The sequence below is a fragment of the Pelophylax lessonae genome (assembly GCF_965119305.1).
Source record: "Pelophylax lessonae genome assembly, chromosome: 10".
Lineage (NCBI taxonomy): Eukaryota > Metazoa > Chordata > Amphibia > Anura > Ranidae > Pelophylax > Pelophylax lessonae.
Window position 1 is genome coordinate 168,379,115 of NC_138777.1, and position 26,142 is coordinate 168,405,256.

General features: G+C 43.5%; 1 protein-coding gene across 2 annotated transcripts in view; it reads left to right on the forward strand.

The window, feature by feature from the left end:
* LOC309565812 (ribosomal protein S6 kinase alpha-4-like) overlaps positions 1 to 21,146 on the forward strand; it is a 91,222-nt gene extending 70,076 nt beyond the window's left edge. For both annotated transcript variants that reach the window (XM_082270817.1, XM_082270818.1), the window contains exons 15-17: positions 11,472 to 11,631; positions 15,181 to 15,344; positions 20,867 to 21,146. In XM_082270817.1, the coding sequence (XP_082126943.1) occupies positions 11,472 to 11,631; positions 15,181 to 15,344; positions 20,867 to 21,088 (546 nt within the window). In that variant the 3' untranslated portion in view covers positions 21,089 to 21,146. The remainder of the gene's footprint in view (positions 1 to 11,471; positions 11,632 to 15,180; positions 15,345 to 20,866) is intronic.
* The last annotated feature ends 4,996 nt before the right edge of the window (positions 21,147 to 26,142 follow it).

Sequence of the window (26,142 nt, forward strand, 5' to 3'; positions counted from 1 at the left end):
CATTATTCAAGTATAGAGCTTGCAAAGCCAGACCTGCCAAAATCCCTTATTGATCTGGGGACGGTTAAAGAGGAAGTAAACGTCCATCTTTAAGTTTTACCTATAGGTAAGCTTATGTTAAAGCTTACCTATAAGTAGTGTAAATATCTCCTAAATATGCACCATTAGGAGATATTTACTAACCTAGCAGCCAGTTACATCACTGGCGCATTCATTCTGGAGGAACATTCTTCAGGGCAGTGTGCCGTGACTGGTGGCTCACTCACGCATGCGCGGGAGTGACGTTATTGCGGCTCTGGCCAGCCACGGAGCCGGAGTCGCAAACCCAGAAGGAGCCCATATACAGGCAAGTTATCAGAGTTTCTAAAAAATAAATCTCATCTCATGTCTATGGGCTGCTTTCACTACAGCAATCATCTGGAAACTCACCAAATGTGGAATATAAAGATAGAGGGGTACATGTATGAATTGGCACTACAGCAGTTTGTTTTACAGTATACAGTATATTGCAACAGGATGTCCTATTGTTCTTGTCAAGACATATCACGAGAAAGGGCTTTACTTGTATAATAACCAGATATAAAATATATCCTCTTTTTTTAGGGATAAATCACAGATCTGTGCTTCGTGCTGGTCTGCCACACTTGCAGACCACATCCAGATCATTTAATAATTGTCCTTATGGCAAACCTTTCCACTAGAGAACGGTTTTAGAGCAGCAATACCACGGGTCTACAAGGAGAAAGCCCTGGAAAGGAAAGTAGCTAAATTTGAGCAGAATTGGGTCACTAATAAAGGGAAATTAAGTCCTTAGTATTAATTGCCTCCCAGTTTCCAAGATACAGCTTCAGGACAAAATTGCATCAAAATAATTTAAAATTACGAGGGGGATGTGCGAATATGCTCTATAACTTTTCTGCAAAATGTGATATAGCAATGAGAATGGTGCCACACCATTCATTTTAAATGTATATTTTTATTGATACCAAAAGTTAAAGTTTGGTTCTACTGATATCGATGGCCCCAGGTCAGCTGCATTCTCATCTTCTTTATCATCATCTGAGTCTAGAGAGTAGGGTTCTGGTTGATCTGGATTTGACAAGTCCTCACCATGGGGTAAAGGGCACAGTGCGGATGGAATGTTTGGTCCACTTCTTCTTTCTTGAGATCCCTTTTGCAATTGGGAGAACCATGCAATAATAGCAGCCGCAATTATGATTGGTGGGTTCCCTCCACATCATTGGGACTGCGAAAGGCATGGACTTTTTCTTCTTGTTTAGCCAATGACGCAAATAGGTTGCACGTGTAATGCAACAATAATGAGGGCCCAACTCTTGTCCTGATCCCCTATTTTGCATCCAAAATAAAGGTGGCATAAAGTTAACCTTTAAAAAAAATATTGGTGCTGTGCCACCAATAAAGGGGGTTTTACCACTGCCATCATACTGCACTTTTGAGATGCAAATGTAACCTTGCCACAAATGTAGCAGAAGTTATCTGCGTTGTTTACACAGTTTCGAGGCATCTTGCTTCTAAGACTCGATTCACACTAGCGCGACTTGTCAGGCGACTTGTCAGCCTGACAAGTCGTGCTCCCTCGCGGTCCATTGACTGCTGCAGGACCCATTCTAATAGGAGCGACACAAGTCGCTCCGACTTAGAAAAAGGGTCCTGTACTACTTCGGGGCGACCTCGCAGCGACTTGCATAGACTTCCATTATGTGAAGTCCATGCAAGTCGCTCCGAAGTCGTGGTGCAGAGTCGTGCCGCCCCAGTGTGAACCGAGCCTAAAGGCCCGTACACACGTACCGATTGTCGGCCGAAAATGTTCGGCCGCCGAACGATCGGCCGATTTTCGGCTTGTTAGTATGATGCTTCCGACAGCCGACAGCGCACTTTCGGCCGAAAAAAATCTGTCTTGCAAGCATGAAAATTTTTGTATGCCGACACCAGAATGGCCGATTGTTCGCCAGTCAGTACAGAATTCGGCCGACAGACAGCAGATTTGCAAGACTGGGCATGCTCAGAAAAGAAAAAACACAGGGAAAGTTAACCATTACATGACATCACTTCTGCAGTCGGCTGTAGTCAGCGGACAAAATTCTTGTGCAGTCTTTTGCACTTTTCAACAGACACCGACAGCCCTGGACAAAAGACGGCCGATCGTTCGGCCGACGATCGGTACGTGTGTACGGGGCTTTAAGGAAAATATCATGCAAAACTGTTCCTTGGAAATGTTAGGCAATGGCACTTTCACAAACCACCAGATGTAACTGTATGATGTGTAGATCTGACCAAGACAAATGTGCCCTGCAATAAAAGTACAATAAATTACAGTCATGTAATAATCTTTAGTCTCAAAGGGAAGATAAGACCATTTTCATTGTTCTACCGTACTTTGTCGAGAAGTTACGAGGCATTATGGTCATCAGACACCTCCCTCCCTTGTAGGCAGGGCCGGTGCTAGACTATTTTACGCCTTAGGCAAGACCAGCTACTTGTGCCCCCCCCCCCCCCCAAAAAAAATAAAAAGGGTAGGGGTTAAAAACTTCTCTATGTCATACCCATTGACCCTCATATTCCTCCATGTCACACCTGGGGACCCTGATGTCATTCCATGTCACACCTAGGGACCATGTTTTTCCATGTCACATTCTGGGACCCCAATATTCCTCCATGTCTTGCTGTCATACCCACTGACCCCGATGTTCCTCCATGTCACACCCAGGGAACCCCGTGTTCCTCCATGTCATGCTGTCATACCAAGTGACCCCAATGTTCCTATATGTCACACCAGGGGTCCCTGATGTTCCTCCATGTCATACCCGGAGAGACCCTGATGTTCCTACATGTCACACCTGGGGACCCTGATGTTCCTCCATGTCACACCTGGGGACCTCAATCCCCCATGGCACACCCAGGAACCCCAATTCCTCATGGCACACCTGGTGACCCCGAATCCCTGTTACACCCGGTGACCCCTATCCCCCATGTCACACCTGGTGACTCCGATTCCCCATGACACACCTGGTGACCCCAATTCCCTTTCACACCAGGGATGCTCCATGTAACACCTAGGGACCCCGATCCACTGTTCTGGGGATGCTCACTGAGCGGTATGAAGAGAGTGGCCCGCGCTCTGTCCACCTTCACTGTGATTCCTTTTCCTAGGACACTCCTCTTCTGGAGCACAGTGCTCACCACAGCTCCAGCCGAAGAGGATCATCATGCAGGCAGCACTTCGGTGGGCTCCCTTCCTGCCTCTTGGGGCCCACCCAACATTGGTGGAAAGCCAAGGCTTGGTAGTTCCGCCACTGCCTCAGACACCTAGTATCTTCCTCTGTCCCTTCTTCCTCCCCCACTGCTGCCCCTCCCCTCAGCTCACAGGGATCATTAATAAAGGAGAGTGCCGACTCGTGGCTGCGCCCCCTAGGTGGCAATGCGCCCCCTAGGTGGCAATGCGCCCTAGGCGGCTGCCTAGTTTGCCTAGTGGAAGCACCGGCCCTGCTTGTAGGCATATATATTCGGCTGTGTATAAATCTTTATTGTGAAATATCTTGAAAACTTTAGCCAACCAGCACTTTTATCACCTGTTTTATAATTCATCTAATCAAAATATGTAAGAATTAGCACATTTTATCTCAGGGGTCAATAATTTCTCAAAATTTGTAGACCAGTGTAATTCTGCAGGTACTTTATGATGCCTGCACATACCAGAAACTTTCAGTGCCCTGGGACTGCCATAATGAAGCACACTTTCAGAGTCAGAAATTCACTTTTCTCTTCCTCTTTAAATCATTGGCTGGTCTGCCTCCCTTCTTGGTCTGCCTGTCCTGCTCAATAGACAATAGGTAGGTGCATGAAGCTGGCCAAGATGATGATGTGATCATGATGATGTGGTGCAAAAAGCTGGCCATGATGATGGGATTTTCTTTCCTGCAACCATGGCTTGCAGGTAAGAAAATCTCTTGATTACCCCATCAACACAGACAGTGTTAATGGGTAAATCCCTAACGCGTAACTATTGTGTTCTCCTAGGGGCACGGGAAGTCGTCCCTGCTGGGAGAACACAAAGAATATTGCCAGCGGCAATAAACGCATGCCGAAATTCCAACATGCTGGTTGTACCCAATGTGATGATGATCAACCTAGATTTCAGGGGTACTGGGGTGCTCATGAACTATTTACAGGTATGGGCAGGTACTGGAAAATGTCTGCTTTTAGTTACCATCTAGCTATCTATTGGAAAAGTGTGCATTCAAATATATACTCACTGGCCACTTTATTAGGTACCGGGTTGGACCCCCTTTTGCTTTCAGAACTGCCTTGATTCTTCGTGGCAAAGATTTAACAAGGTATTGGAAACATTTTCTCAGAGATTTTGGTCCATAATGAAATTATAGCATCATGCAGTTGCTGCAGATTTGTCGAATGCACATCCATGATGCAAATCTCCCATTCCACCACATCCTAAAGGTGCTCTATTGGATTGAAATCTGGTGACTGTGGAGGCCATTTGAGTACAGTGACCTCATTGTCATGTTCAAAAGAAACCTATAGGGAGATGATTTGAGCTTTGTGACATGGTGCATGTTTCCTGCTGAAAGGAGCCATCAGAAGATGGGGACACTGTGGTAATAAAGGGATGGATTTGGTCAGCAACACTACTCAGGTAGGCTGTGGCATTTAAACAATGCTCAGTTGGTACTAAGGGGCCCAAAGCATGCCAAGAAAATATGCCCCGCATCATTACACCACCACCACCACCCTGAATCATTGATACAAGGCAGGATGATCCATGCTTTCATGTTGTTTACGACAAATTCTGACCCTACCATCTGAATGTAGCAGCTGAAATCGAGACTCATCAGACCAGGCAACGTTTTTCCAATCTTCTATTGTCAAAATTTGGTGAGCCTGCGTGAATTGTAGCCTCAGTTTCCTGTTCTTAGCTGAAATGTTGTAAATCAAATTACTTATAAATCAACTATACCCAGGATAACCCAAGTCAAACTAAATTGATCTGGTATTTTTAAGGGAAACTCCAGTCAAAGATGACATTTTTCCTATTGATAGTATGTTAAATATCCTTATCCTTGATATTATTCATTTTCTGGCTAGCTGCTTGTGTAGCTTAGAAAGTCTTATCTAAACTGGACAAAACAGCTTCTTCCTGTTCATCACAGACAACGCTATCTCCCTTTATCTGAATTTGCTAAGCTGTCTTTCATTTCCGGAAAAGGTTGTGTGTCTTTCTAAAGGGCCGTACACACTTGACGAAAATCGGACGAAATATCCTCCGATTTTTCTCTGTCTTCTCAGCGTTCATTACCGTTTTTAGTCGACAGTGCATAAATTGTTCCTAGACTTCCAGGTTGTCAGCAACTTCAGATCATGCGCGGTCTTTCGTATCCGATTTTTCACGGATGTACTGCATACACATTAAACGAAAATCGGTCGTCTGGGGACGGACGAAAAAAATCTTGGTGTTTGTCCCTCCGTTTTTTTTAGTTGAAAAAGAGGTTGTAAACCAAAAAAAGTTGTTTTTTTTTTCTCCCTGAAAGAGAAACACATAATGAGCTAGCATGCATCGCATACTAGCTCATTATGAAATACTTACCTTAGAACGAGCCCCCGCCGTGCCGCCCGCTTACCTCTATTGCGGGCGACATGTTCAGTCGCCCGTCTTCCGGGATCGCGGCATCCGGCCATCTGATTGGCCGGAGCCACGGTGACGTCACTCCCACGCACGCGCGCAGGAGCCGACGGTCACGACACAGGGCTCTGAAGGAACGGCACGAGCGGCCGTTCCTTCAGAGCGCATGCGACAGTGACGTCACTGGCTGCATGTAAGGTAAATATCTCCTAAACGGTACATGTTTAGGAGATATTTACAGTACCTATAGGTAAGCCTTATCATAGGCTTACCTATAGGTACAACTTGCAGAGGAGGGTTTACTTCCTCTTTAAGCCCCAGCCCTATTTCAGACACTTTTTGTTTACATGTTAAAACCAGTATTTTTTCCTAGAAAACTACTTAGAACCCCCAAACATTATATATATTTTTTTAGCAAAGACTGGAGAATAAAATGTCGGTCATTGCAATATTTTTTGTCACGCGGTATTTGCGCAGTGGTCTTTAAAACGCAATTTTTTGGAAACATTTTCAAAAATCACATTTCACTGCATTTAAAAAATACTAAACAGTAAAGTTAGCCCATTTTTTTTGTATAGTAGGAAAGATGATGTTATGGTTTAAAATTGCCCCCCCCCCCCCCCCGTGGGATGGCGACAAACTACGGTCAATAAAGATCTCAATAGGCGACGCTTTAAATTTTTTTAACGGTTACCAGTTTAGAGTTAGAGTGTAGCTCTTTTTTTTTTAATTATTGCTCACGCTCTGGCGATCGCGGCGATACCTCACATGTGTGGTTTGAACAGCGATTTAATTCGCGGCTCGACTTACGTATACGTTTTTTTTTTTGTGCGTGAGCTAACGGTGACGGGGGCGGCTAAATTTTTTTTTTTTTTTCCTATTTATTTTATTTTTTTTAACTTTATTACAGGTTTTTAAAAAAAAAAAATCGGATCACTTTTATTGCGGTCACAAGCAATGTAAACATCCCTTGTGACACCAATATGCAGTGACAGGTACTCTTTATGGAGGGATCGAGGGTCTAAAAGACCATAGACCCCTCCACTATACTTCCATGTATGCAAAACGCCGAAAACGGCGTTTTTGCATACAGCCATTTTTTAAATTTGCCGCCTTTTGCAGCACAGTAACCCGGAAGTGACGTCATGGACGCCGCCTCCGGGTTACGTCATCGGAGACCCGATCGAAGCCGCTTCCGGCTTAGATCGGGACTCCATCCAGCCGGCGGACACGCCGGCTGGGTGCTCGGGGCTCCCGGTGGGACGGGAGCCGCGAGCAAAGTCACGGAAGGCGGCGGGAGGGGGGGGACGTCCCCTCCCGCTCACCCGGGTAAGGATTGAGCAGCTCCCGAGCCGCATCGGTCCTTACTGACGGAAAGCCGACCGTCGGCTGTAAACCACGGTACCGTCCCGGTATACTACCGCAAAGTTTGCCGACGTAGATCTACGTTACTTTGCGGTAAGTGGTTAACCACTAAGCTAGAGTGGGACTTCAAATGCAGCTTTGATACAACTTTACACTCTCTGGATCAAAGTCGCATCAAAAGCTGCATCAAAGTAGTGCAGGTACCTTTTCAGGGTCGCTAGCATAGATGGGAACGGGTGCTGTTGAAATCAATGGGCTGTGACTTGTCATGCAATTTTGTGCGTCCAAATTCACATGACAAGTCACATAAGTGGAAACAGAGCTTTAGTCTACGTTTTCACTATTGCGATTTTGTGTGACTTTGATGGGACTTTGATCCAACTTCACACTCTCTGGATCAAAGTCGCATCAACAGTTGCAGCAAAGTAGTACAGGTACCTTTTCAAAGTTGCTGATTTTTAAAGTTGCATAGATGGGAACGAGTGCTATTGATTAGTCGCACTAGTGGAAATGTAGAGTGTGGTTGCCTGTACTATGATCATTGTAGACTGTGAGCTGAGACCCCCGAGCACTTCCAGCTACACTGACAGTCGTCCCCCATTTTCTCATGAATTAGAATGTACAATGCGTCCTTATTGGTGGGAACACTGGGCGGGAACCTATGATCAGCTCCTCCCATTCTGTATAAGCCCACTGGCTACACAGGAACAGTGTCCCTCCCTGGAAGTGATGTCACTAGGTTTCAGTAACCACACCCACTTGCTTCTCGTGGACTCAGCAGGAAGAGGAATTGAAGTCATGTGACAGCACTGAAAACTTGCAAACACAGGTAGAAAAACTGGGATTTTTTTATTTTGACACATAAGGCTGAACTCAGCTTACATTAATGATTGCAGGGGAGAATTTAAGGTATTAGGCTGTACTTTCACTTTAAGGCTCCATGTACACGGGACGTTAGAAAAAACGTGCTGCAAAGCTAGTTCTGACTCCGGGAAAAAGCAGCTGGTAAACGTGCTTTCAGTAGCTTTTTCCATTTGCGTTATTGCACGTTTGGCCACGTTGCTTTTAGCAGCGTTTTTTCTGCCTCCATTCAAAATTACTGGTTCCCTATGGGAGCCTATTGATTTGAATGAAAGTCGCACCGCGAGTCGGATCAGGATGATCCGACTTGCGGCGTGACTTGCACTGTGAGAATCTTGCGTGGGGGTCCCCCCCAGGTTCCAAACCAGGCCCCCGGTCTGACGATGACAGAGACCGGCATAATCACCGAAAACATCGTCGGAGGAGGACCGGAGAAAGCAGAAGAAGAGAAGAGCCGAGGGCAAAAGAGCAGAAGAGCGGACAGCAAAAGAGCAGAAGACCAAGAGAGGGAGAAGACCAGAGCAGAGAAGACCGGATGAAGATTTTTAATAAACTTTCCAAAACGTCTCCGCTCGCTCGTCCCCTCCCCCTTCCTGCCCTACCGGGCTGCATGCTCGGATAAGGGTCTGGTATGGATTTTGGGGGGACTCCACGCCGTTTTTTTCGGCGTGGGGCTACCCTCAAATTCCATACCAGACCCGAAGGGCCTGGGGGGGGACCCCACGCAGTTTTTTTTCCCATTTTTGGCGTGGAGTTCCCCCTCAAGATTCTCACAGCGCAAGTCGCGCCGCAAGTCGGATCATCCTGATCCGACTTACGGTGCGACTTCCTTTTAAATCAATAGGCTCCTATAGGGAACCATTGATTTTGAATGGAAGAAAAAAAACTTATAACGTGGCTGAACGTACGTTCATCACGTTCGGTCACATTCGACCGGGAAACACATGTTTGAACGCAAATAATTGCGTTCCAAAAAACGTCCCTGAACTCAACTGCCTGCAAATGACTGTAAACGTCCCTGTGTACATGGACAGATAAGATAACATAGAGGTGGGTTCAGGGGCTTCTGAAAAAAAACGCCCAACTGCTCCTAAACGGCCATTTACAACGTCCCGTGTACATGGAGCCTTATTTATAAGAACGCTGGCAACTCTCTATTGGTCAGTATTCAAGGCTGTTTGTTCACCCTATGTTGAACACTTTGGGGTTAATGTACTAAAACTAGAGAGTGCAAAATCTAGTGCAGCTCTGCATAGAAACCAATCAGCTTCTGTTTTTTTTTTTTTTTTTTTGTCAAAGCTTAATTGAAGAAGCTAAAGTTAGTAGCTGATTGGCTGTCATGCACAGCTGCACCATATTTTGCACTTTCTAGTTTCATTAAATCAACTCCTTTATAGGGTTTGACTGAACCCTACTAGTCATATAATTGACTTCTGTGCCATCCATCTGTGTGTCCTAGTTGAGTCCAGGGTGGATTTGATTTAAATCAAGTCAATTATAATCACGATTAAAATCACTAGTAAAAAGGCTTGATTTAAATCAACTTGATTTAAATTATAATTTTTAAAGAGCAACTGTCATCTCTGTCCTGCAGCTGCTCCTCCTCTTACCCGATGTTGACTCACTGACAGTCCCATTCACTTTAATGGGACAGCTGGTGATGCGGCAGTGACACAACAAGGTGAGGGATGTTGCGACTGCAGGTGAGTGGATGCGCGTTAACAGGTGCTGCCATGATGAATCTGAAATGACAGGTGCTCTTTAAATGTAAGGACTCATTCTTGCTGGTAGTTAGTGTAAAATTGTGTGAATGCATCAATGCAGTGTATGTTATCTCAGCTCGCAGAGCTTGGATTCATTGAATGAGTTTACCAAAAATGTAAATATTGCAAAATATACAGCCTCATACTACATAACTAAGCTCCATTTCATGCTGAAATTATGAATGTATCTTAACCACTTAAGCCCCGGAGGATTTGGCTGCTCGAAGACCAGGGCCTATTTTGCGATTCGGCACTGCGTGAATTTAACAGACAATTGTGCGGTCGCACGGCGATGTACCCAAATTAAATTGACATCCTTTTTTACCCAATTTTTTTTTTTTTTTTGCGGGACTGCGACATTGCGGCGGACAGATCGGACCCCTGACTGACATTTTTGACACTTTTGGGAGTACCAGTGACATAACTACAATAATCAGTGCTATAAATATGTAAATACTGTAAAAATGACACTGGCAGGGAAGGGGTTAACTTTATTAGTGATCAAGGGGTTAAGTGTGTCCCTAGGGGCGTGATTCTAACTGTCAAGGGGCGTGGCTTGTGATGTAATAACAGAGACATATGATCCTACATAGCAGGATCGTATAGTCTCTGCAGTTACATCAGGGAGAATGACAGGCGGCTTTGTTTACATCAGCTGTCTGCCTTTCTCCCTCTCCAGCGGGAGATTGCGAGTGGCCGGCGGACATCGGAGCCGTCGGTCACTCGCGCGGGGATGTCAGGGCACGAGCGGGGGCGGGAGTGCGCCTCCAGGGGCGCACGCTCGCCCCCTAGAGGCTCGTGGGCGAGCGACGTGGTTAAATAGAAAATTATCTTTTGATAGATTTTTACTTCAAAAGCATTTTATTAAAATACATTTAATAAAAATCCAAAAAATTTGATTTAAATAAAAAAAATAAGATTTTTATCCACCTTGGTTGAGTCTACCCTATATCACTAACACCCTACCCTCTATGTTTCCAACACTTCTTCTTTGCTTCACTCACAATCTTTTCTTGTCACATGTGCTTTTTTCTTTTTCCCCGTACATTATCCATAATGCTAATTGTATGTCGATATATTTCTCCATATGTGAAGTCCCTTTGGTTGACATAATCCCACACTACCATTGTATGCATTGAGTGTTCTTGAAATGTTATTGAAGAATGTTATTGCAATTATAATTTTAAATTTGTGTGCAATGTTTATCTTTTTTAGAAAAAATATTGAGAAGAAAATGATTCTTTAATAACTAGCTTATTTTTCAATTCTTATTACACTGTGTACTATATAGGTTTTTTTCTTATCGGTGCTATGGTTTTAAACATAGTGTGAGATAAAGGTACACGTTATAAATAAGGCATTCGCTTTTTTTATGAGAACTTCAAAAATGTTTTGCATTTGTGTGTTTTTTTTATGATATTGAAGACAAAGCTGATTGACAGATTTACATTAGAGCCAGTAAAGAAACTTGGACTGAGAGAAATGCGGAGCCTTCAATTGCTGACCTGCTTCTGAAAATATTAGTCGCTTGGCTGTCATACTGATCCAATTGCCAAGATACCACCACGTGGAACAAGCATGCAGCAAGAGAAGTCCTATTTCTAATCTTCCTGCAGGCACCTTGTAAGTAAATCAGAAACTGTTAAAACCATTGGATCAGTATGACACCAAATTAACTAACAATTTCAAATGGAAAGTAAGCAAGATAGCTTTCATATTTCTCTCACCACAATTTTCACTTAGCTGACCAACATCAGCCTGACTTCCAAAAGTACCATGCGAAAACCATGTCATGCCTTGTAATTCTCACTTTCTCCACTCTGCAGTATACAATGCTCTGTGGCCAGGTTCCCTTTCAAGGTGCAAGGAGTGGGTCTCCTCACAGTCGTGCTGCTGATATCATTAACAAGATTAAGGAGGGAGACTTTGTTATGCAGGGCGAAAGCTGGGAACATGTGAGCGATGAAGCTAAGGAGCTTGTTAAAGGTATACTTCTCTAAGCTTCTTTCACTTTTCTTTAAAGTGTCACTAAACCCACATCATAATATACTATCAATAAATGCTGTATTACCTGCTGTTCATACTCACTCCGTCACTATAAGATTTGTTTTCTGTATTCTGCAAAAAAACAGGTTGACCCTGCTGTTCTTTATCTCCCCCTTCTGTTCATGTCCCCAATTCAGCTAGGGATTTTGAAGAGCAGTGTTGGAGGATTTGCACATGCTCAGTTTTCAGTGAGTTTCTATGCTGAGCATTCCCTCCCTATCACATCTGTGCAGCCCATGTAACTATAGAGTCACACATAAGGGTGCATACACAGTGGTAAATGACAGCACACTCCCTCCCTCCCCCATGCCCACTAACCAGCTAAACACAATGGAGGGTGGGATATTACATGCAGATTGTTGGAGGCTTCACCTCCCTCTTATTCTAAGACACAGGCTGGAGGGGCATGACACAGCCTGTGACTGGCAGAAACCTTTCCACACAATGTATTTGCAAAAAAATAAAGATTTTATTTCAAATATATATTTGTATAACAATTTAAAACAGTTTATTGATATTAACCGGTTGCCGACCGCCGCGCGACGATATACATCGGCAGTCAGCCCCGGCCAGGCACAGTGACGTACCGGTACGTCACTAGCCTGTCACTTGCTTGGGAGCCAATAGCGGGGAAGCGCGCACCCGCGGAGGCGCGCTCCCGCCCCGGCTCGTTCCCCAGCAAGTCTGTGCGTGTGACCGGCGGACCCGTTGTCCGCCGGTCACTCGCCGATCGTCGGTGCAGAGGGAGAAAGGCAGGCGGCTAATGTAAACAAGCCGCCTGTCATTCTCCCCTGTGTAGAAACAGTGATCATACGGTTCTACTATGTAGGACCGTTGATCATTGTTCCTACACTTCAAGCCACAGTCAATCACAGTAAGAATCACGCCCCTAGGGACACACACCACCCCTCGCTCTCAAATAAAGTTAACCCCTTCACTACCAGTGTCTTTTTGCAGTAACAGTGCATATGTATAGCACTGATTACTGCAGTAATGTCACTGGTAACCCCAAAAGTGTCAAAAATGTCAGTCAAGGGTCCGATCTGTCCGCCGCAATGTTGCAATACTGCAAAAAAAATCGCAGCTCGCCGCCATTACGCGTTTAAAAAAAAAAACACCAAAAATGACAGAAATCTTTCCCTTAGTTAGTAAACGCAATAACTTTTGCGCAAACCAATCAAAATACGCTTTTTGCGATTTTTTTTTTTTTTTTTTTTTTTTTTTTTTTTTTTTACCAAACATAGGTAGCAGAAAACAAATTGGCCAAAAATGTTAAAACATTTTGATTTTTACATTTTTTTGGGGGGGGAATTTCATATAAAAAAATGTGAAAAATATTGTTTTTTTTTTTTTTTTTTTTGCAAAATTTACGCTCTTTTTTTGTTTATAGTGCAAAAAGTAAAAATCGCACAGGTGATCAAATACCACCAAAAGAAAGCTCTGTTTGTGGGAAAAAAATGACGTCAAATTCGTTTAGGTACAGCGTCGCACGACCGCGCAATTGTCCATTAAATTCACGCAGTAAAAAATCGCAAAAAAAACCCTGGTCAGGAAGGGGGTAAAATCTTCCGGGGCTTAAGTGGTTAATTATTCAGTTTTACACTTTTTTCCAAAGGCTGTTTTTTTTATTTTGAACACGTGACCAGAACCAAAGGGCTGGAAGTTCCTCCTGCTTATCTTTCCTTGTAGACAGGCTGGGAAAGATCTGGGTCACGTGACAGCTGTACATTGATTAGGAAAAAGTTACTTAGATGTTTTTTTAAATGAAATAATTACAGTGGCCTCATCCACAAACAGAAATAGAAGGGACAATGTGTGTTTAGTACCACTTTCAGGAAAACCACAATATAACTCCATTGAAAATAATTATGAGTCATTGGGGTCAGTTCACTAAGATTTACTGCATGCGGTAAGGGTATTATGTTACTCATTTGCATAATTTATTGCATGCGGTAAATAAAGTCCAATTCATTTAAAAAAAAAAAAAAAAAACGATTTTGCAGTAAACGACGAAAAAGAAAAATTACCGCAGGCATTATTTTAACACATTTTATTTGCCGATTTTTAACTCTTAGTGAATTGACCCCAATGTTTTAAAGACAGTGTGCCGTTACATGTCAACCACATATACTTTAAAACCTCTAACATGTGTCAAAGCAATAGGATAAATTCAGTGCCCACCCCCTCCATTACCTCCTCAGCAGCAAATACTTTTCCTTTATTCCCCCTCTATTTTGTTTAGCCACTAGGAGAGAGGAAAGTGTAAGGTCCAAGTCACTCCAGTTAGAGCTTCCCTCATGCTATCACAAATTGCTCCAAACCTGAATTTACTGGGTATGTTTTTCAGTCCCTGCAGTTAAATAGAGTGGTGGTCAAGTGGGAAAAACATGCTCCTGGGGTGGTGGGGATTCTGCGTGTGCCGGGTTCGCATGTCATGTCGGAGCGCACTGCTCCGACATGACATGCGATCAGCTGTGCGGTGCGAGTTTAGCCATACAGTTTGTATGGCTAAATTCGCACCGCACCCGCAGCAAAGACGCACAGGAGGCATTTTTGCTGCCGCATCAGGATCGGATCGCACAGCGGTTCACACTTGTGCGATCCGATCCTGTGCGAACTGCACGATCGCACTGCGATATGCGATCAAACTGGGGGTGTCGTTAAGATTACATTGACACCCCCAGCGGATCGCATATGGCAGTGTGAACTGCCGGGGGTGCGTGTGCGATGCGGGAACAGGCTGCGAATTCACAGCCTTCCCGCATCGCAATAGTGTGAACCGAGCCTTAAGCTTTAAAGAATTGTATAATGTTTACTTTTTATTTGCTTGCTATTCTGTATTTCAGTGACTGCTTTAAACATATACATTTAAAGATTGACCCTTTGGTAGTTATCTGTATTCTACTTAGATTTTTTAGGTACCACATATGATAGTGATACTTTTAAGATTCGCAACATACGCTGTGAAACCGTTGAATAATATCCCTGTAGGAATTTCCACATGGCAAAAAAAAAACATATTCATTAAAAACAACACCCTTCATTCACCAAGTCCACCATCCACTGCAGCACCATGGCACACTTTTTGTGGTACACTTTCACTTATTTAGCCCACAGAAAATCGTCTATACCATAAAATTGATAGTTGTGTTTGTCCTCAGCCCTCCCCTTGCTTTAAAATAGTGCATAGATATAGGGATAACTAAGATGAAACTTGATCTGATAAATCTCATCTATGGAGCACTGGAGGTAACTGTCATCTGTTATTCTCCATTACAAATTGAGAACTATGGAGAATGAGCCATTTCCACTGGGTATTATTCAGTGGTTTCATGTATGTTGAGAGCCTTAAAAGTTTCAAAAGGTTTACTGGTAAGAAAAACAAGAGTTTTTCTCTCAAAGTAACCTTGACACCAGATATTCAAACTGGTGCACCAACAAGGGATGCTATGTGACAAAAAACCTGTTTGACAAGTCTTCTCTTCTCAGGTTTGCTTACTGTGGATCCGTCTTGTCGGCTGAATCTCGTTGAACTCAAGGAAAGTGAGTGGCTGTGCGGAGGTCGTCCACTATCCTCAACACCTCTCATGACACCTGATGTCTTGGAATCCAGTGGTATGGCCACCAAGACATTCGTTAATGCCACCTTCATGGTTAGTGCATCTAAATATTTTTACATTTTAAGCACAAATCCGCTCCATTTAGACATCAGCTAAAGAAATCTCTAAGGCCTAGCTGTCTGAGTGCTCTTTCTATGATTGGCTGCGCCTGTGCTCCGCCACTGACTTGATGGCGAAAAAAGGACATGGTTGACAGTAACATATACTGAACAATGAATAAAAATGACAAGAACATATCTATAAATAGTAGGCATAAAACTGAAAATGTCCTATCAAATACTTACCGTAATTTTCCTTTCCTGATAGACTCCATGGCAGCATATGTATGGGTTAACCCCGCCTCCACTCCTCACCTATAGGACCCCACTCCCATAAATCCTTGCTCTGAGCCAGAGGCCGCATTCTGTAACTAGCCTACTCATGACTCTGGGAGGGAACTCCTGCTGCCATGGAGTCCATCAGGAAAGGAAAATGACGGTAAGTATTTTCCTGACAGACTCCATGGCAGCATACGTATGGGAAATAACTAGCCATACACACCCGGTAGGGCAATTGCAGAACAAAAGAAAAGGTTTTACTAGACACCGTCAACCGACAGGATATGTAAACCAAAAATTAACAGACGATAAAGAGGCTGGCTCTACACAATAATGAGCCATTAATGTATTGATGGGGGACGACTAGGCCGCCCTACCAATTACATTGGGAACTACATGCTGCAAAGCCCCCCAGGATGTAGACACACTTCTGGTCAAGTGAGCGGTCACCATCTCCAAGGAGCCAAGCCCTCAGCTCTGTGAGCCTGTCGGATTGCCCAGACAATCCATGCCACAATCGTCCTAGATGAGGCATCTTTCCCTTTGTCCTTACTGAAGCTTGTAGGAAGCAGTAGCTTGTAGATATAATTTCAAAATATCTTAGAGATTCCCAGAACCAAAGATAGGCACTGCTGATAGTCAAACTCAGAATTCCCTGTTTACTAGACATGCGCTTTAATCAACAAGCCACAGTGCAACCTCTCCCTCTCCTGCTGTGTATTGTCATATTGACCTAGAAGGACTAAAAAACCTAAAAAGAAAACCAAATAGGGTAGAAAGGAAAGGGTTAAAAACCAAGAAGAGTGCCCAGGGAAGCGAGGAATGAAAGGGTTAAACAACCCCTCTCCCTGCTACACAAGGGCTGGCCACAAGGGGGAGGGGGGGCAGTGTTACATCCGAAGTGTGGAACTGCACAGGCAGCCAACCTGCACAGGTGAACCATTAGAATCACTCACACACAGGCAGGATTAACCAGGCACACCAGGCCAGAAGAGAGAGCGGCGGTTTGGAATACAAATACGCTCCAGCCACCATAGGCTGGAAGATACTAGAGCCAGGGAAGAAAACAGAAAAACACACAATAACTGCTGCCATGGAATATGCATCTCCTACGACCATACCGGGATCCAGAAGACGCTGCTGCATGGGCCCAGGGCGTTTATGGCCACCTGCTAATTTCCAGGCTCTTAGGCCGTACTGCCGCTTTGCCTGCAAATGGCCAGGTTTTAAGCTTTTCATGGCACTGTATCCATCGCCCTTCTCCACCCCGCTAATAGCTGGGGACTTCTGGAGACCCACATGGCACCGCATCCATCACCCTTCTCCATCCAGAGGACACTGCTGCATGGGTCCAGGTCGTTTATGGCCACCTGCTCATAGCTAGGCTTTTAGGCCGTACTGCCTCTTTGCCTGCCTATGGCCAGGCTTAAGCTCTTCATGGCACTGCATCCATCGCCCTTCTCCACCCCGCTAATAGCTGGGGACTTCTGGAGACCAACATGGCACCGCATCCATCACCCTTCTCCATCCAGAGGACACTGCTGCATGGGCCCAGGGCGTTTATTGCCACCTGCTTCTAGCTAGGCTTTTAGGCCGTACTGCTGCTTTGCCTGCAAATGGCTAGGCTTAAGCTCTTCATTGCACCGCATCCATCGCCCTTCTGCACCCTGCTTATAGCTGGAAATGCTGGCGACTCCACAGGTCTTCAGGGGCACAGCTTGCCAAACAACCAGGCCTCGATCGTGGACACTTCATCCAAGGTAAGACTTCAACCATTTTGAAGTCGCGGCCTCTTGCTCAGAGCAAAGATTTATGGGAGTGGTGTCCTATAGGTGAGGAGTAGAGGCGGGGTTAACCCATACGTATGCTGCCATAGAGTCTGTCAGGAAATTAACCTTACACCATTTATTCTAGTCTGTGTCATGGGGTCAATCATGCATATAAAATTTTTTTTTTATTTCAAACAGAACTTCTTTGAACCTGTAACCTATAGATTAACATTCCTTTAGCACAATTTCCCATGGAACATAAATCTACATTCAATTTAGTAACTAGAAGCTTGCAGCAGTATGAGCTCCTGCCTTGCACAGAAAGAGCCACATTAACAGGAGAAGCTGACAGCCTGCATTTGCTAAAGGATAAGTATAGTTATCACGTACCTGATGCTGGAGGCCAATGGAGAGAGAGGGCTTCCCTTGCAGGTAAGTTCCAGACCCCCTCTGAGGGTGAGAACAGGAGAGGAAAGGCCCAAAGTAGCACGGGTCGCCTGCTGGACTGTGTGCAGGAGGTTCCAGGGTACAGCTGGTGTGCTGGCGCAGAATCAGCGACAGGTGGCACCTGTGAGGTGTTACAGGACTTGGATAATGCTGAGACTGGAGCGTGGTCAGGTGGATAGCCAAGGTTAGGATCCAGGTGGGTATCAGAGCAGACGTGGTCAGGTGGATAGCCGAGGTCAGGATCCAGGTGGGTATCAGAGCGCACGTGGTCAGGTGGATAGCCAAGGTCAAACATAGGAAGCAAGCAGGAGACAGGTCAAGGACAATCCAGGTCAGTAACAAGAACAGGAAAATCACGGAGATAACGCACTGGAGGCACCGAAGATCAACCAGCCACTGTAATTACTGACAGGCTTCCTTATAAAGGCCCAGATGAAGTGCTTGTAGAGATGCTGGGTGCTAGAGCCCTTCTCCTGCCGTTGGTGCCCTGACAACAGTACCCTTAAAGAGAAAGTGCACTTATTCTGTTTGCCCCTTTAAACTGACCTAACAGATCCCACAGCCTCTTTCCAAAGATGTATATTTTCCTTGATTTATCTCAGAGGATTGTTGAAATCCTGCACGGCCAGAGAATTAGGTAGATAAGCTGCATAGACTTCTATGGGGCTGTACTTTGTAGGTGTGGTCAGCAGACAGAGGATATGTACAATCCACAAGGTCTGATCAAGGTATGCATCTATAGAAAGGGTGGTGAGACGGTCGGATATGTTAGGTCAGCTTAAAGGGGAAGACAGGACTTTCTCTGAATGTGCACTTATCTTTTAAAATGAAATACTTCCACTGAAAAACATTAAAAAAATAATTAATTAAAAATGTTTTGGAAAATATAAGCTATAAATTGCACATTTAAAAAAAAGTTTGTCTATTTGACAGCTTTTAATAACCGTTATAGGAAGGGAATTTATTAAAACAGTGTACAATTAAAATTCTTAATGAAAACAGTGTAAAATTATTTAGGTAGGCACATTATTGTTTTTTTCAGGTTGACCATTGCATACTAACACTTCTGATTTAGCCTGGAGATCTAAAACAAGCCATAGATTAATTGATTTTCTTTTTATCGCTCAATTCCCCCATCAACACTGTTTATGGGGGAATCCCTCCCACAGTGTTATTGTGTACTGCCGGCAGGGTGCCTCAGCCGCTGGCAGTAACCATCTTGTAAAAACTATGACAGACTGGTTGGGTATAACCAGCCTCGCCACTGATGGATTGAATCTTGGCTAGTCTCTGCTTGATTGCTTAGATTGGATCCATCAATGGCTGCTTTAGTTTCAATGACCTCTAGTCATGAAAGTTAAAGTAATCAATCTTTATAGTAGGTATGAAATCTGAATAATACAGTGCCTTGAAAAAGTATTCATACCCCTTGAAATTTTCCACATTTTGTCATGTTACAACCAAAAACGTAAATGTTTTTTTTTTAGGATTTTATGTGATAGACCAACACAAAGTGGCACATAATTGTGAGATGGATGGTACATGATTAATGGTTTTCAAAATGATTTAGAAATAAATATCTGAAAAGTGTGGTGTGCATTTGTATTCAGCCCCCAGTGTATTCAGTATTTTCAATACTTTGTAGAACCACCTTTTGCTGCAAATACAGCTGCAAGTCTTTTTGGGTATGTCTCTACCAGCTTTGCACATCTAGCAAGTGAACTTTTTGCCCATTTTTCTTTGCAAAATAGCTCAAGCTCTGTCAGATTGGAAAGTGTCTGTGAACAGCAATTTTCAAGCCTTGCCACAGATTCTCAATTCGATTTAGGTTTGGACTTTGACTGGGCCATTCTAACACATAAATATGCTTTGATCTAAACCATTCCATTGTAGCTCTGGCTGTATGTTTAGGGTCGTCCTGCTGGAAGGTGAACCTCCACCCCAGTCTCAAGTCTTTTGCAGGCTCTTAACAGGTTTTCTTCTAAGATTGGCCTGTATTTGTCTCCATCCATCTTCCCATTAACTCTGACCAGCTTCCCTGTCCCTGCTGAAGAAAAGCCTTCCCACAACATGATGCTGCCGCTACCATAACTTACGGTGGGGATGGTGTGTTCCGGGGGATGTGCAGTGTTAGTTTTCCGCCACCCATAGCGTTTTGTTTTTAGGCCAAAAAGTTCAATTTTGGTCTCTTCTGACCAGAGCACCTTCTTTCACTTGTTTGCTGTATCTCCCACATGGCTTCTCGCAAACTGCAAACAGGACTTCTTATGGCTTTCTTTCAACAATGGCTTTCTTCTTGCCACTCTTCCATAAAGACCAGATTTGTGGAATGCCGACTAATAGTTGTCTTGTGGACAGATTCTCTCACCTGAGCTGTGGATCTCTGCAGCTCCTCCAGAGTTAGCATGGGCCTCTTAGCTGCTTCTCTGATTAATGCTCTCCTTGTACAGCCTGTCAGTTTAGGTGGATGGCCATGTCTTCGTAGGTTTGCAGTTGTGCCATACTCTTTCCATTTTCAGATTTTGGATTGAACAGTGCTCTGTGAAATGATCAAAGCTTGGGAGATTTTTTGTAACCTAACCCTGCTTTAAACGTCTCCACAACTTTATCCCTGACCTGTCTGGTGTGTTCTTTGGCCTTCCTGATGCTATTTGTTCACTAAGGTTCTCTAACAAACATCTGGGGGCTTCACAGAACAGCTGTATTTATACTGAGATTAAATTACACACAGGTGAATCTATTTACTAATTAGGTGACTTCTGAAGGTAATTGGTTCCACTAGATTTTAGTTAGGGCCACTTTGTGTTGGTCTATCACATAAAAACCCAATAAATACATTTTACATTTTTGGCTGTAAAATTACAAAATGTGGAAAATTTCAAGGGGTGTGAATACTTTTTCAAGGCACTGCATGGGTGGTATCGATGTTCTTTGCCACACGTCTGTAGAGTAATCAATAAAGCTTTTCTTTGTGTACATGTGAGGTGTTCAGGGACTTATGGATTTCATTTAATCTTTACAGGCATTTAAACGTGGAAAACGTGAAGGGGTATTTTTGAAGAGTGTGGAAAATGCCCCACTGGCTAAAAGGCGCAAACTAAAGCAGTGCAGCACTGGAGGTGACACACGAAGCGGCTCATCCTCTTCTACTTCTTCTTCATCATCAACAACAACAGCCACAACCACAGCCCGTTCTCCTAAATCTAGAGCGCCTCCCCAGAATCATAGGCCAGCAATTTCGTAAGGTTTTCGCTTGACATACTTACACTACAGGCCAAGCTATTTTCTGGACATGGAGGACCAAGGGAAGGGGGCCTTTTTCCAAATGGATGTTCACTTCTAACATAATTGCTGGACCGAATGTATTTAAAGTAGTTATGGGTTTGTATATATGTGAATAATACAGTGACCATACACAGGCATGTGTTCAGCTAGGGAGTGGCTCATGCAATCCAGAACTGTCCAGTATACTTTATGTATTAAGGTATACATGGACATGACATATTCAACACTAGCCATTATTCAGTATCGGTGAATTGTCAGTCTTCCCTCCCAGCTTGAATGTTCACCTTTAGGGAAGGGTAGAATGAGGTTTTGCCTTGATCCCTAGCTTTAATTGGGTTGTCTGCACCAGCATATTCTATGTGGCAGCTCTAATGTTCCAATTTGCTGCAGCGGCACAATTGTTCAATTTAGCCTCTTTCGTATTACATTGTACATATATAGGGTGTTAAAGTGGAGTTCCGGCCTCAAATACCTTTTTTAACTAAAAATACCCCTATAATACTAATCCATCGTCCTTTACAGAACCGCTATTCTCATACTTACAAGGTGTATGGTATTGGATTTTAGTCAAAATCTTACTTTTAAAAACGCTGTCTGGGCACGGCCATCTTGGATGTGGGCATCTGAAGCCGCAGTGTAATCTGCTGTGTCCTTCTTCCTGATTCCAGGGAGTGTTCTGAGAGTTCTTCCTGATTCCAGCCTCCTGGGAGTGATGACAAACAGCTCCCAGGATGCAATGCAAAGGAGGAAGTGATGTCGGTGGCCGTGGCCACAGAGGGGGGAGAAGAGGGAAGTACAATCAAAAATGCCCTGAAAATAAAGTAAGGGGCCCCCGAAAAAAATTGAAAATGCCCAATTGTTGATCAGCATAGCGAGCAGTCCAGGAATCACTAAAGTTGCAAAATTTGCTGGAACTCCGCTTTAAGATGGACTGCCATATTCAGCTAAAAGGTGATTGCTTATTTCCTTCCTATATGGTATCTTTCTAGGGCTTGTTTATGAGGAAGATGCAAATTCAGACTGCTCTTCGTCCTCATACTTCATTGATTTTCTAACAGGCCTAGCTGGCAAATTCTGCAGGTATTTATAAAGCTGCATTATACAGGCCAGCAAAAAAAAAGTACTAAAAGGGGGGAATTGCATTGGCAAGAACAGCAAGAGAGGTCAATACTGGCAAAGTAGAACAAAACCCGTGGTAGTTTTTACAAAATAGGTGTGCATTTAAAAACTCATATATACCACTTTGAGTGGTGTACTTATATTGTACATTTTGTGTTTCTTTTTGCCAGTGACACCACCTTATAAAAGCTGCAAAATCAATAGAAAATATAAAAACAATATTTCAGATTTTTTTTACAACGGCGATGGATTAAAAGGGGGATCTAAACTGTCATTTTAGTTTTTATATATAAATCAAAGCCCTGATGGGGTAAAACCAGCAAAAATGCATCAGACCGGCTATTTGGGGCTTTTAGAAAAAGGCTCCTCCTGTATATGATAAAGCTGAGGCTGCTTTTCTATGAGTAGGGAAGATGATGGTAATCATTTTAGAAAGATTTTTACAATAACGTCCACTCCTACATAATACCATAAGAAACAAAATAAAAAATGTTTGGAGCACCAGTTCTCAAAGGTTTGGTGACAGAGTAGTATATAGCTTTGCCAGCTTTTTTTTATGTATAGATGATTGTGTTTAGTTATATCAAATATACGGATGACCTATATCTGCCACCTGCACATTCAGCAGTTGTACGTCATTAAAAATGGAGTTGTACAGAGTTTGCAAAACAAACACATTTTTTTAGCATTTTAAAAGTTTTTAATGGATGTATTTTAATTTAGAGCTTTTCAGAAATACTGTATGTACATTGGCATCTGTTTATGTGTATTTGTAAAGTGCAGTATACGTTTGCTCAAAGCTTTGTATCTATAAAGAGTAAATATATCTATGCAGAGCAGTATTCACCTGGACATGTGTGTAGGTTAATGTGTATAAATATGTGCTGAGCATTGTTAATAATTGTGCTGTGTATAGCTGTATTGTATCCAGAATGATGCATTGGTGCAAACTGAAAGAAATGCTATTAGCTGAGTAGATTATTTAAGCAGTGTTAGAGGCTGACACATGTATATCGTGTATGTATTATCAGCCGATCATTTCTTTGTGCAACACACTTTTGGAAACGTGTGACCTAAAGGGTTAATATATGGAGAACTGTCTATAACCATTGAACACACTGACTGTTAGAATGTAGGAAAGTGGAGCATTCTATATAGTACTAAACATTGCTCTGCATAGTACTTTGTCAGTTGTAATCAGCGGGGGCCTTAGAGTGTATCATGTTAGCTGTTGTCAGCCAGAGGTCTTGTTTGTATAGCTGAGCCTCCGAAATCAGATGCCTGCAGGGTGTCACTGTGTTTGCGCTATGACCTGAGAACAAGACAAAAATAATGCACTTTTTCTATTTTTCAAATATAATCTGTATTTTATAGATTTGTTACAGAATATTTTTCTATGCTGCAGATTGTCCATCTCCAAGGAAAGGGCTATATGCCTTCCAATAATCCAGTTTATAGGCACTGGTTGGAAACCAGGACTTGTACTCCTGCGTGCATTAAAGTGTTTCTAAAGCCTTAAGGTTTTTCATCTTAATGCATTCAATGCATTAAGGTAAAAAACCTTCTGTGCTGGAAAAACCCACTATGTGAGCCCAATCCGATCCAGCGATGTGCTCTTGCCATTGTGTCCCTCCTCCCTGGGCAGATTGATGAGAGTAAAGCCCCGTACACACGTAGCATTTGACGTCCGAACGATCGGCCGCATTTTGTCCGATGCTGTCCTGTCGGTTGAAAAGTGCTAAAGACTGCACACGAATTTTGTCGGCCAACAACAGCCGACTGCAGAAGTGATGTCATGTGATGGTTGACTTTCCGTGTGTTTTTTCTTCTCTGAGCATGCCCAGTCTTGCTCATCTGCTGTTTGTCGGCCGAAATCTGTACTGACTGAGGAACAATCGGCCGTTCTGGTGTTGGCCAACAAAAATTTTAAAGCCTGCACACCAGATTCTGTTCGGCCGAAAAGTCGCAGTCCGTTGTCGGAAGCATCATACTAACAAGCCGACAATCGGCCGATCGGACGTTGGCCGAATATTTACAGCCGACAATCACTACGTGTGTACGGGCCTTAAGAGCCATTGGCTCCCCCTGCTGTCAATCAATTGCTGTGCCTAGCAGGTGGAAAGCCGAGCTGTCTGCTCTGTATCTATAGACGTAGGCAGGGCGGCTAGGGAGCGAAAGCCATTTTCTATGGGGGCACTTGCCGAAGAGGAGGAGCCTAGAGTGCTGGCAGGGGACCCCAGAAGAAGAGGATCGGGGTTGCTCTGTGCAGAACCATTGCACAGATCATTTAAGTATGCCATGTTTGTTATTTTAATTAAAAAAAAATAAACAAAGCTTTTATGTAGTTTTAATTATTGTAGCAGATTAGCTGTTTATGGGCCTAAGCCAATAATCCCCCCAGCAATGACTTTCATGGCTGATCAATATTCAGCAATATATTAAGCTGCTGGGATTGTGTATGAGTTATACAAAGATTTCTGTTGTCTCATACACAGTTTAGCGTAGGCTTTAAATATCCAGGAATCTTAAATTTGGACATACTAAATAGAGCAGCTATATCCACTTGCGTATGACTTACTAAAGAGCAAAGCAATGGAAAGGGACGCCTTGGTACAGATCGTTTTAGACTGGCCATACATTATGCAATTTTCTTATTCAATGTCCTTTAGATTTAGGCCCCTTTCACACAGGCGGACCATTTAGATCCGCCTGTCCGTTTTTTTGGCGGATCTGAACGGTCCCCCCATGCATCTCTATGGGGCATCGGATGTCAGCGGAGACATGCCCGCTGACATCCGACCCGATCCAATCCGTCAAATCTGGATGGATGGAAACCCTATTTTCCATCCGTCCATCGGATCGGATGAGAATGGACTGGCGGTCCGTTCCCATCTGATTTCCCCCATAGAGATGCATGGGGAACTGTCAGCTGTGTCTCCGCACACAGCGCGGAGACACAGCTGTCCTCCTGCTGCTCAGCGGGGGATCGGCGACTCGATCCCCCACTGAGAAAAACGGAATCCGTCCGACGGATGGATAGTGTGAAATGGGCCTAAGGCCTCATGCACACTGGACTTTTTTACAGCTGCTTCTAGGGGTGTCTAAGGGCAGGAAAAAAAAAAAAACCTCAAACGTCCCTTCATGTTAGTCTATATGTCCATGCACACATAGGCTTTTAGCAGCGTTTAGTGGCAGGAGCTTTTAGAGGCTTTTAGAAGCAGGAAAAAAAACTCAATGCTAGTGCATGTAGGAGCAGCAGAGTTTGGGCAGAAATACGCTTGATGCTACTAAAAGCTGCTAAATGCGCCTAAAAGCTAGTGCTTGGGCGTTAATTCATTACATTGGCCACATTAAATAATTTTATGTAATGAATTAAGGCCAAAGAGCTTGGCGCGTGTAAAAGCTTATAAAAGCTTTAGACACTTTTTCAAACGTCAGGCATTTTCTATTCCAATCCTGGCTTCTAGGATAATTAAAAAAACGTACTGTGTGCATGAGGCCTTATCTTCAACTATGTAGTGCAAGGGACTGCCTGATTGCATACAAATGAAAAGTGTTTAGGTTTGACCTCATATTATATGGTTTTGGTAAAGGAACATTGTTAAAAAAAATTGTATAAGGTTTGGCCAGCCTTAGTTGACTATTTTTGTCCCTAGATATTTATGCTGGCCATGCATGGGTTAGATTGATTGATTGTTTTTCTGTACTAAAGTTTCAAGATCTGTCAGTCTCTTCTGTGCTATTAGGTAGCTCACATAGCTATTGTGGCTTTTACTGATAAAACGGAATTGTGTTTTCTTGCAAACCATAACATGACATGATTGTTATAATTTAAAGTGTATGAAAAGCCAAAACTTTTTTTTTTTTTAGTTTTGGAGACAGAACGGCAGTTTT